Source organism: Plectropomus leopardus, chromosome 9 (genome assembly GCF_008729295.1).
Source record: "Plectropomus leopardus isolate mb chromosome 9, YSFRI_Pleo_2.0, whole genome shotgun sequence".
In the NCBI taxonomy this organism is placed as follows: Eukaryota; Metazoa; Chordata; class Actinopteri; order Perciformes; family Serranidae; genus Plectropomus; species Plectropomus leopardus.
This window is the reverse complement of record NC_056471.1, coordinates 9,003,651-9,016,561: the sequence shown is the minus strand read 5'-3', so window position 1 is coordinate 9,016,561 and position 12,911 is coordinate 9,003,651. Positions and strand designations below refer to the sequence as shown.

General features: G+C 40.7%; 1 protein-coding gene across 1 annotated transcript; it reads left to right on the top strand.

Annotated features, from left to right (window-relative positions):
- Positions 1 to 2,100: 2,100 nt before the first annotated feature.
- On the top strand, positions 2,101 to 11,295 carry LOC121948097 (integral membrane protein 2A-like). Its single transcript, XM_042493363.1, has 6 exons — positions 2,101 to 2,481; positions 2,914 to 3,051; positions 5,828 to 6,013; positions 6,116 to 6,226; positions 7,878 to 8,022; positions 9,897 to 11,295. The coding sequence occupies exons 1-6, from the start codon at positions 2,410 to 2,412 to the stop codon at positions 9,989 to 9,991; spliced, it is 747 nt and encodes a 248-aa protein (XP_042349297.1). The 5' UTR covers positions 2,101 to 2,409; the 3' UTR covers positions 9,992 to 11,295.
- Positions 11,296 to 12,911: the final 1,616 nt, after the last annotated feature.

Here is a 12,911-nt window from a genome sequence, read left to right as displayed (position 1 = left end):
TCTACATGTGTGTGTATTTTTATTGCTTTTATTGGACGTTTGCTGCAGACCACAGGGAAACACTGGCATTCAAACTCCATCATGCACGCCTGCCATGCACCATTATGACGCCCGCCGCCTCTGTGCGCCTGTGCACAAAAACATGGGTGTCCATTTGGGTATGTTTTGCTCTTTTCAGTCTGAGACACACAGAAATTCTACCTAGCAGGCTTGTTAGAAAGTTTGAGATGTAAACTGGATGGACGGCGAGTTTAATCTGCCGTTAATCAACTCCTCGGAAAACTCACTCAAGCATCAGACACTGCAGATTGCTCTGCCTCTCCCAGTAACTCCCTCTCTGTGTTTTTCCCAGTCATCACTTTACTCTCCCCCAGAATCACTCCATTTCACCCCCACCTGCCTCCACGCTTCTTCCCCCCAATCATCCCTTGTTTCCCTCTGGACCCAGAGTGCGGTCGCCTCCTGGCTCCCTCCTCTGCTTTTTTCTCTTCCTCTCTTGTGTGTGATGCTGAGAAGCCCTCAGGATTAAATCTAAGTCTTTTGTTTATCATCTCAGCTATTACTGCTAATGCTGGCTCTCCCTCTCTCATGCTGCGTGTGTGTGCGTGTGTGTCCACGCATGCATGTGTGGGCAAGCTCTCAGATCAAACACAGCGTAAGACGAGCCCATAAACAAGCCTTCAGGACCACTTAGGGTTTTCAGGCAGAGTCAGTTTAGGGGGGCAGGCGGAGGGGGAGTTAGGTACAGAAATCAGCTGCTCTGTTTATGTACCTTTCAGTGGTGATTACCGGTCCAATCTGTCTGTTTAACAGAGGAAATATCATAGCCCCGCAGTGCGTGTGTGTGTTTGTGAGACTGGGAGATGCATATGCTACAGTTGCAGTGCAGAGAGCTGGAGAGATGCCATAGAGTTGCGTGGAATTAGAGCGCTGGTGCAGCAGTAAGTGTTTATTTACTCATACATACAACCTTAAACCGAGTCAGGAGAGTGAAAGCAGAGGAAGCAGAGGACCACCACAGACCAGAGGATTGAGGATATGTGTCAGACGTACAGTATAGCCTTGGCACTGGCCTGTGTTTCCACACAGTGCAGTGAAGGCGGCGTACTGTGTGTGTCAGCGTGAGTGGGCAGACTCACTGGCAGGTAGTGCCCGGCCTGTAGGAGGGGATATATTTACAGAGTCAGTTTACAGAGTGGAATATTCACAGAGATGAATGGGCTACTTTATACACTCTAAATATTTTTTTCATTACATTACAGCGCAGGCAGTGCAAAATTGAGTCATTTTGTGTCATGTGCTGTACAGAATATAGCAGGTAAAAAAGACAAGCTCAAATGAAAGTGTAAGGGACTGTTTGTTATTTATGAGGAGGAAGTAGTGCAAAAGGGGATGCTATGTCAAATAATTTTTTAAGCACTGGGGAGGGACTTTTTTTTATCCAAATCTGAGCTTAATATTTAAAACCTGGAGCACTATCATATTCAAACCTATACTTGCTGAACAAATTGGTGTGATTTCTATTAAGATATGGAAAAAAGGAACTGAGCAACTTGGAAAAATGTGAAAAAAAAAACATTGCAAGAAATAAATAAATGAAAAATTAGTATTAAAAGCCAGGAAGAAAAGAATCTAGATACATAACTATTATTTTAAGCCCCCTTTCCAAGTTAATTCCCCTTGTTTTTCTTTTGAAGTTATTTATTTATACTTTGTATACATTGTATTGTTCTCTTTTTTGGGGGGGGGGGGTTACATTTGAAATTCGGCCAAGATTCCAAGATTTCTTCTTCAATTTTCTCACTTTCAAGAATGGAAGGGTTAATTTAAAAAATCGAATTTTTAGGGGAAGTGGTGGTCAGTCACTCGGGAAGACTATTTTTTTCAGGACGAATAACAGCTACATAGAGAGTCAAAAATAATAACAGCTTAAACAACAACAGGTAACTCCCCAGCTACCCCTCCTCTGATAAATAAAAAAAACAATCCCTATATTATTCAGGTTTTGTTTATTAGTGGAGATTGATTTTCTGTGGCCATCTGTGGCCACTAGATGGCGCCAAAGCTACACACTTCACCTCTTAGATTTAGGGGATACTGAGGACAATAAATGAGGCAATACAATGTTTCAGTGGTCACTGCCAAACCGGTAATAATAGACGTCTAAATTTCCCCACATATAAAGTGTTTATGTACTTCATGTACCTTGAGGTTTAAATTGTTTCTCCAGCTTCCGTTACGGATGTCATCCTAATCCCCTGCAGCCACCGGAAGCTCTAGATAAAGCCGAGGTTGCAAAGTGCGTCACAGCGCGGAGCTGCTGAGAGTAACCGAGCCTGCCGTCCAGCACCGACTCTCTTCTCTCTTCTGTCTGCACAAGAAACCCGAGCTGACTGTTTCCACTCCAGCATGGTGAAGATTGCTTTTAACTCGGCTCTGGCGCAGAAGGCGCTGGGCAAAGAGGTGCCAGCCGCTGTGAAGGTGAGCTAACGGGCTTCAGTTTGTCTGAGCCCGGTGTCCGCTGGTAGCAGGCCTGCACCGGCCGCGCGCACTCAGCTGAGACCGTGGACCTCATCTGTGTGTGTGTTTTATATGATCGTTATGTATTGCCTTGCATTTTGTGAATACAATAGGAATAGGTTTGCGGTGGTATTCCTTAAATGCACAAAGAGCCGTTTTGCACCTGATGCAGCACACATTGGGACCGCCCATCTTCTGAGCATCGCACAGCTGTTCTGCAGAGGCCAAACATTCACTGGGATTAGGGATTGTAGAGCCGGAGCTGCATGCTAATATTAAATGCATCCAACAATATAATTTACAGATTTGCTGACAGCATTGTGTGCATGTATGTGCGTGCGTGGTTGTGTGTGTGCGTGTGTGTGTGTGTGTGTGTGTATGTGTGTGTGTTAGGATCCTGAGCTGGCCATTGCTCCAGCGGGCAACGAGGGCTCCACAGGTCGCTGTCTGCTCACCCTGCTGGGCATCGCCTTCATCCTCAGCGGGCTCATCGTCGGGGGAGCATGTCTCTATCGATATTTCACCCCAAAGGTAAATATATATGATTGTGGATGTTGTTATAACTTGTGAAATCAGAATTATTATTTAGGGCTGCAACTATGATTGTTTTCATTAGTTTTGATTAGCGTTTTTCCATTAATTTATGAATAGTTCGTATACAAAACGGTAGAAAATAATGAAATATCATGTGATGTCTTTAAATGTATTGCTTTTTGAGACCAAAACCCAAATGCATTTGGTTATATATGTTCAAAAACACAGAAAAGCAGGACATCTCCATATTTGAGAGGCTGAATACAGCATTTTCTGCCATTTTTTCAATGAACTTATAACTTATAATTATTGTATTTCAGTCAATCGAGTAATTGACTAGTCGATGAGTTGTTGTAGCTTTGTCATTATTGCTATAGTAGTTTTTTATGTTTTTAACTTCTAAGACTGATTGGGGCAGGGTACTTGATGTGTAAACTCTGTCAAACAGCTACTTCCTGTCTGCCACAGGGTATGTCACGTGATCCTTATGTTGTTCACACACCATGAATGCCTCTGTACAAACAGCATTATGGTTTAAATTAACAAAACAAAATGCTTTGAAATGTTCAATCTTCATTCCAGTCTGAATACACCAAGATGGACAATCGTTGGACATAAATACCTTTTTTTTCTTTTTAAGTAATCGCAGCAGGTTAAGGAATTTGGGTTAGAATATGTGTCATACACTTTATCTGCAATGTTCAGGGTGGGACTCCTTCGCCCTGTGTTTCCTGCCTGTATCTACACTGTCGCTTTCTAACAAAGGCAAAAGGCCAAAACAAAATCTTGAATAAAGAGCTCTGTTGTGCAATATGAAAAAATACTTAAAAACTGATGTTGAGCAGACTTCTGGCTGAATCTATCTAAACATAACTCAATGCAAAGTATGTGGTTTCAATAACATGGAAGAGTAAACCAGTTGTTTCCACTGGTCATCCTACCAACATTTTTTTTAATAGCTGGAGTGAAACTACCAGATGCTCTCATTCTTGGTCACTGTGAGCAGAAGCGTGCAGGCGGAGACGTTGAGTGTTATTAGAGTTTGGGAGTAATTATTAAAGCTGCCTTTGACTGCTGATGGGACACTCTTGCCAAAACTAGAGTGCTGACTCTTGCTCACTTCCATTTTCCCAGAAAGTGCAGACCTAACCTTTTTTAAATTTTTGCTGTGTTGTCAGTAAGAGGGTCTCACATTCAGAATAGTATCTCCGTGCCCACAGGGCTTTCTTCTTTTATGCAAATGAAGCAAAGTCTAAAATAGTTTATTAAACTACTAATACAATGCAGAAACACTTCTTTGTTCAAATGTAATTGAACTGTGTTTGGGAGATTCAACCCACTTACAAATTGGGATATGAAAGACTTACCCTTCTTCTTACCTCATTGGAGTTTCCTTTACACAATTTTTTTCTTAAAAATCACATGACATTAGTCCCATGAATTTGATTTAGACTGTTTGAGAATAAACACAACAGTCCACAATGTTATGTCACCTCTAGTCATTCTCAGCTCATTATTTTTGTTTGTCTCCAGATTGCACTCTGCAGATCTAAGCGACGGGGAGACAATCTCAATGGGTGATTTGTTGACTTTAAAAAAAAATCTAGCAAGCTTGTCTCTTTCTGTCACAAAACAATATATGCATGACATACTTGCAAAAAGATATACAGTAACAAAAAAGGTACAGAATCCAGTGGAGTATTGAGTGTATTTCTACCCCCTGGTGGTCGGAAGTCATTTAATGCAGCTTTAACTTTTATCAGCATTGATGTTTCATGATTTAAAAATCTTAAAGATACATTGTGCTGTTCATGAGCAAACTGCAGTGCTGTAGTGTGGTATTTCTTAGGAAGAACTGACAGTTTGTTTACACGGTAGGCAGACACTGCAGACAAACCACAGTCTGCACAGATCCACAGCTTAAGACAAATATCGGTATTTGTGGTTGCACAGACATTCCTCCTCACCACGTGTTAACAATATGGTGCACCGTGCAAATGTTGCCAGGTGACACAGAAAGTACATCTAATACTGCTTGTTCATGCTGATTTTCCAGGAGCTTGAAAGACGAGTATTTGCAGAGAAAAGAGAACAAAGACTGTATGTTAAGACAAGCAAATTAACACTTAACGTTGCTTTTCTTGTTCTGCTTTCCGATTCCTTAAGCCTTTGAACTCTGAGCAAATTGGTGCAGTTTCTTTCAAACATGTGGGAAAAAAGGAAATGAACGACTTGGTGAGAAACGTTCAACAAATTAGTAGAGTTAGAAAATTTATTTTTAAAAATCTGGGGAAAAAAGTTTAAAAAAAAGGAAAGATTATATTTAGAATTTATTATTTATTTTTTTATGTAATATAAACAGATTACATTGATTACATTTGGCAGTTTAACCCCCCCCACCACCACCACCTCCACCCCTTACACACACACACACACACACACACACACACACACACACACACACACACACACCACTGTTATTTTTATTATTAAATTTTATTATTAAATTATGTATTTATTCTTTACTAGTTTTCATGTACATTTCTTGTACATTTTACGAATTGTTTTGCTAATTTGGGGGTCATTTCTCCTTTCATTGCCTTCTTCCCATGCTGCTGAAAGAAATCAAGCCAGTTTGTCCAGGTTTTAAAGATTTTCATCACAATAATAATAATAATAATAATAATAATTATACATACCATGAGCCAAGTGCCTGAATTTGTCTTCGTATGCATCAAAGTGATGTATTTTGCTGCTTGCATGTGTCCTCCAGAGGCTGTATCACGGTGCGATGCAGTTCAGCGACATGTCAGCCGGAGCAGGAGGAGAGAGCCAGCCGTACTACCTGCCACGTGTGGAGGAGGAGGTGGAGATCTCTGACAGCATGGCCGTCATCAGCGTCCCACCTCCCCGCTTCAGACCTGGAGACCCTGCTTACATCCTCCATGACTTCAACAGGGTAACACACTGAAAACACCACGTACAGTACTGCACATGCTGGTGTGTTCCTGTTGATTTGGTTAAATTCTTACCTGATGACTTCATATTTGTGTGTGAGTAGAAGCTGACAGCATATCTGGACCTGACTCTGAGGACCTGCTTTGTGATTCCTCTGAACACCTCGGTGGTGCTCCCCCCTCAGGACCTCATCGACCTCTTCTCACAGCTGATGGTGAGTGGTGCTCAGTGTGTGTGATTTCAGGATGCCACTGCCTGCAGGAGAGACCTGAACTGACACAGCACTCTCACTCAAATCCATGCATAAGCCCTTATATTAACAGTTAAATATTACCTGGGGAAATCCAGGGGTTTAAAATAATTCCAGAGATTGTCTGTGCTCTAATCCTGTGTAAATCTGTCATGTCTGTCACTGGTGAAGTAAAAATTTCCAGCTCACACCATCTTCCTCTATCCCAGACATGCTGTATTAGTAACACTGTATGAGTAATCCCCATCATCTCATTTTTTCCTCCTTTCATTGTCTTTAAATATGTGATATGAAAAAGGGTTCAGTAGCACATTCAGTTAAATCTATAGTGGAAACTTTAGTTCCATTTTCTTTGCTAAATCTTTGCGGCTCTGTGAGGCTACTTTGGGTACAGCGACGCTTTGAGCTAAATGCTAATGACAGAATGCTCACAATGAAAGTGCAAACCTGCTAAGGTTAACAGTAGGGCTGCAACATTATTGATTATTCTGCCCGTTATTTTCTTGATTAATAATTTCATCAATAAAATTATAGAACAATTAAACACAGCAAGGTTTCCCACACATTCATTGAATCATGGTGACCTGCCACGATTAAATTATCTGCCGCCACGTGTTGATTAGATATTTTTTGCTGCTGGACTTTTCATTAGGAGCGCTACTAGAATATATATACCATTTAGTTATTGATTGCACCACATTCTCGGAGTGCGGACCATACTCTGGGCACAGATGGAGCAGCAGAACCAGGAGCAGTGAAAGTGCAACTGTTAATTGCACTGGGTCAGAAAGTTTGCAGTTTTGCACAAAATATATATATATAAAAAAAGGAATATGCTGCATCAAATTCTCTATCAAAAAAGCATGGCACCAATAAATGTTTGCCTTTTTTGCTTAAAAAAATGACAAAAACAATTACTTGATGATCAAAATAGTTGCAAAATAATCTTCTGTTGATCAATAATCATTGCAGCTCAGTCAATCAGGATTATTGTTCACAATGGTTATCATCAAAGTTGAATATTTTAGCATGCTAACATTTGCTAATCAGCACTAAACACAAAGTACAGCCAATGCTGATTTTATTGTCATTAGTTTTGTGCATTTATAGTCGTAAATCAAAGTATTAGTTTACTTATTAAATGTTTACCTGATGATTGGTGCCAGATGAAAAGTAAAGGGAACAGTCATTGCCTTCAGCAGGGCCATGATGCTAGCGTGGACGGAAATTATCACAGTTTTGGTCATAGATAATTACTTCATCAGAGAATGAATCAGTTGGAGGTTTAGCCAGAGTTGACCATGATCAGGAAGTTTTAGAACAGTGGGACTGAGAGTGTGTAGGCACTGAGTGTTTAGTTCTCTGCTGTGACATGTTGTGCAGCATTTGGTGTTTGGTGGGTGGTGGTGCAATAAGTGAATTTCATTATGCGATGTGGAAGTGTTTCATAAAATGCAGAAGTTTGGAGATGATTCATCAATTAGAAAAAGTCTCTCCCACTCTCCGTTTCACACTTGGCTGCAGTCCTTTTCACTGAGCTGTTTGTCGTCTCAGAAGACTCAGAGTGGTTTAAAGATGTATTTTGATTCCTTCATGATCCCTTTTTTTTTCCCAGTCTGGCTCTTACCGCAGCTACTTGGTGCACGAGGATCTGGTGGTGACAGAGCGTATTGATGACATCAAGCCTCTGGGCTTCTACATCCGCCGGCTGTGTGACGGAAAGGAAACATACAGAATGCAGCGCCGCTCCAGCCTGCCAGGTCTGGATGTACTGAGCAGCTAACACTGACATGGTGTCATGTTTGTTATACTTCATTAACATTTTGAAAGCACCAGCATGTGTTTACATTTTACGCTTTCATCATTCTAGTGCATCATACTACTTGATGCATTTCTCAAATGGTAATTAATTCACTTTTTTCGTAAACTTCATGGGATGGGACTTTCCATATGATTAGCCAACAATACATCGAAACAAAGGGTATCAGAGGAGAAGCAGGTGTAGCTGTGTTTGTTTTTTTTGCAAGCTTAGTTTCACTTTCACTTCAACTTGTCAGAGCTGGTGATCGAGAACAAGGTTTATGTAACATGAGCAACACATTATCTGTTTGATAACGTAGTCAAGCTGTAGTCACGACATCTATTACTTTTGGGTTTCTATTGTTGTAGGGAGCAATGAGCAAAGCTAAGGATGAGCAGGTAAGCTCGAGCTGTAGGCGAGCAGCTGGTGGAGATAGAGGCAGGGAACAATTTGCATATTTAGAGATCCATGCTTAGTAAATGAGCCAAAGCTGTAGAGCTAATTCTAAGCCATTTTAAGGCACTAAGGGATTTTTTTCATGGAAAAAAACCCTTCTAATTATGTAATTTTGATGAAAAGAGATGAGTTTTTCATGGGTTCAGTCAATGCTGGGAGGAAAACCTTATATCAAACTGAATTAAGAACACTGCTGCTGTTGTTCAGAAGTTAGAATTATTTGTGGATATGCAACAGGTTCTCATCCCAACTCGTCACATGGCGCTGCTCTGTCAGCGACCTTCCGCGTCTACTCATGACGTTTAAGGTATCCTTCATGCCCAGTACCCTCTGACTGTCAGCCAGCGTGTCATAACAACGCAACGGTTCTGTCCAAGCACGTTCTCATCTGATGCCATCCAGCCGCACTCCAGTTGGGCGTGGAAGGTGGCTTTTGGCGCCACGCCCAACGTACGCCACGTATGCTGAAAGCACTGATAGAGTGGCGCTGTTTAAAGAGTTTGGAGAGAGAATGGGCTGGGACAGGACGTCTAATGCTGCATTCGACAACCAGCGACAACACAACAGCCAGATCAGCTACATTATCTCCACTGAAGTGCTGCTCAGAAGCTCATTAGCTAGTAGTTTTATTTGGTCAAGCCAAAAAAAATCCATGGTTTTGATCAATGTATGAGCCCCATTTTAACATTACATTTTGCAGCCCCATTGTATCCCTGTGTGCTCTACGTTGCACAGAAAGTTAGCATAGCGTCAGCTAACATGACATAGGACCCCAGCTGAAAACAAAACCACATGATTGTTTGATGCATCACAGATCATCAGAGTGCAGAAGAAACTTGAGGGCAGCTCAGCTTTGATTTGTAGCTTGTAGTGTGAACGCAGCATAAGATCTGCAGCCTCTGGGCGGGCTTTTGCCAAGGCTGCTGACATTGCAAAGTTACATCTATATAAAATGATGAACACACGATGTAGCTACAGTAATTCAAAAGAAGCTAAGAGACTATTTGTGTCTAGTTTTTAAGGTACCACTTCCTCCCCAAAACACCACAAAGTAACTGATTTAGATTTAAAATTGAATATATATATATAAACATATATAAGAAGTGCCTGCCTAAACAGATATTGCACTAATAAAAGTACCAGTGCCCACATGGTCATAGTCACTGCAGACCACTAAAATAGAGGACGCTGTTAATAAAACTTCCTTTTTTTAAAAAAGTACATTTCTGACTAATAATCAGTCAATTCAAAGCAAATATAACCAATGCAAATAATCATTTATACACTGACTTCTTAGCAAAACATAATTATATGTTAGTTGTACTTAAAACATTTTACTATTAAGGTTTAATTTTTGTGTGTCTTTCTGTCTGTCAGGTGGAGGCATCCAGAAGCGCAGCGTGGACGAATGTTTCACCGTCCGCCACTTTGAGAACAAGTTTGTGACAGAGACCACGATCTGCAAGGCTTGATGGGAAAGCTCGAGCATAGATCTGGAGGAAAGAGAGTGATCGAGTGAGCCTGAGTGACGGAGAGAGAGAGAGTAGGTGAAGGAGGGAACAGCTTTCAGCAGAAAGTAACTTTTGTATAAAACTCTAACTCCAGTTTTTGCCTCCCCTGCTTTAACCCCAGTGATCAGTGAATTTAAGTTACAGCGTTATATAACCTAACCCACTTCTCTGCTGTATTCCCCTGAACCTGTATACGTCATAGCTCTCTTGCTCAAGTATTCACTAGCTAGTCTTGTACTAATAACCAGCGCCAGCTTGCTTATCGAGAATACACTAAGTTTCATTTGTTATGTTGGTTTCTGTTCTGTTGCCGTAGCTTCCTGCTGAGTTACCTTAGCGTTGTTACTGTATTACAACATCTAGTCACCTTCAGATGAGAGTTGTTAGTCCTACTACTGAATATCCTAGTGATAATGAGAAGTCATTCATATCCGACCTGTCAGTGTGTCCGCCTACTGTTCCAACTCTTAATGGGTTTATAGAGCAGCCTTGACGAGATATACTATATGTGATAGCGTGATATAGCTCAAGTCACCCAGGAAACGTATGGTACAGTACAGTTACAGTACACATGTCACATGGTTGTCCATGTCTGTTATGGATGGTACTTTTTGTAAATATTTCCCAGAGTGCCCTGCTGCTCCCATGGGGCCTCTGCTGTGTGATGATTTTATGTAATTTAATGGTGTCATACCTGACGGCGAGCAGTCCAGCACCCTTATATGACCAGTGTTTGTGTTTTGTGTAGAAACCTCATTTGTGACGATAAACTTGAAGGGCGGTTGATAAGCTGAAGTGAATGTGCTAAAGGGAAAATTCACTAAATTTGACAACTTATTTTTTCTGTCAGTTTTTTAAATTCATATCTATGAAGCTGGGGTAGCTGTGATAAATAGGTTGCCGCAGGCTGCGACAAGTTTTGCAGAACGCAATAAATTTAAAATTATCACTTTGTAAAAAAATAAAAAATAAAAAATCCCTCAATGAATCAGCATAAAAAGATTGTCCTTGATTTTAAGAGCCCTTAAGAAAAACATTGACGTATGAAAGAAATGGCCTTTTGCCAAATAACTTGAAGCGATTTTCAATAGTTTCCCACTCGATGCCTGCACAGGAAGACAATCAGAGAGGAAGTGTGTGTGTAAAACTGTGTTTCTGTCTCAGCTTTTTAACAATACTACAAGATTAGATGAAAAACAGATGTTGTGTGCAGCTACTGAAATGAATTCACTTTGTTGCTGAATAAAGTTTCTTTACCTACTGAATATTTGGGCTGTTTGCTTGTTATTACAGCACCAATGAATGAGCACCATACAGTGTTTATATGTCTAGCCTTTATGTACGTTGTTGGAAAGCTTACCTTTGAAATGTAGTAGGTTATTATGAATAACCCTGTAAAAATATAATAAGTAATGCAACTATATTAATTAATCTTAATCTTAATAGAACAATACATTTGATTACTTTTCTGACAAATGTTTTAAACTGGCCAGTAAAGCTGAAAATGCACAGAAACAGGCTATGCCAAAAGAAGGCATGTTGCATGACAAAAAAAGTACCAGAATGCATGTTATATTCTACATAAGAATTTTTTTAACCAAAAGAATACATTCAGATGTAACTTCTTTTCTTCCTTTCACCATCATTTTTGAATCATTAACTTATTGAATTTCATCTTTTTACTTGCAGGAAAAAACAACCTCTATCGTAGAGTAGGTAATTTTGTCAGGTACAAATATCTATCAGAAAAGGCAGATAATTCTGCTTTGGTTTTGGTTTTGTTGTATATTTTTGTATGTGTCCCCCCCCCCCCCTCCGGTTTTGGTTCTCTTTCCTCTTTAGGGTGTGTGTGTGGCAGGGTGTGTGGCTGGTTCCTCCAGCAGCAGCAGATGAGGCACACCTGTCTCCACTCAGCTCATCAACCTGCCTATATAAGCCTTGTCTTCACTCTGCTGCTGTGCCAGACAGATCTGTACAGATTGCTAGTACCCTTTGTTTTTGCAAGTTTTCCTTCAGGGTTTTTTCTTTTTAGATTCTTCTTTACTCGTGATTTTTTTGTGTTTACCAGTGTTTTTTTTTTTGTGTGCTCAGGCCTCGTTGTTTTTGCCAGCTTTTGTGTCTTCAAGTGCCTGAGTTTTTTCCATGTGCTTAGCTTTCATCAGATATTTTTCTACAAATGAGCCTGCTCCCTGCCTCCACTGCCTTTTGTATGCTAAACTCTTTTTCTACATGCCTACCAGTGACTGTCTCCCCTTTGGGATCCAACAAAACCAGAACCTAACAGACAACTAACTGTGTAAATGTTATATAATGTGGAGTAAGACATACTGTGAGGTAACAGTATCTATCAGAATGGACTACTGCCTTTATACATGTGGAATAGGTCATTCTGTCAGGTAGAAATATCTATGAGAATGGGCTATTACCTGTGTAAATGCAGTTAAATGTGGTGTGGGTCATTTTGTCAGGTTAAATTATATACCGTATATCAGAATGGAGGGACTCTCCAGCTGCCCGTATCATGATTTTACCGGCAGCGTTTAAAATGTTGTCTGGTGGTGGATCATACCACTGCGACAGGTGCCATCCAGCTGCAGTACAACGCAAAAGGTGACTTTTGCCGTTGGTGTCTGACATGAGTTACTGACCGAGCAGTGGTATTTCAAGAGTTGGGTATGAGAACAGGAAATAATCCCTCTTAATCATCACTCGTGACCCACGAGAGGTGTAGGAAGAAGTGTGCCCTCTATCTGTATTTTCTTATTTTTCTCTCATTTTCTGTGCTTGGGATGTTTATGGGTGTGAACCCTCACGAGCTCACGTGCGGTCAGGGCTTTATTGCAAAGTAGTGAATAAATGCTGTAAGCAGCAGGCATCTAAA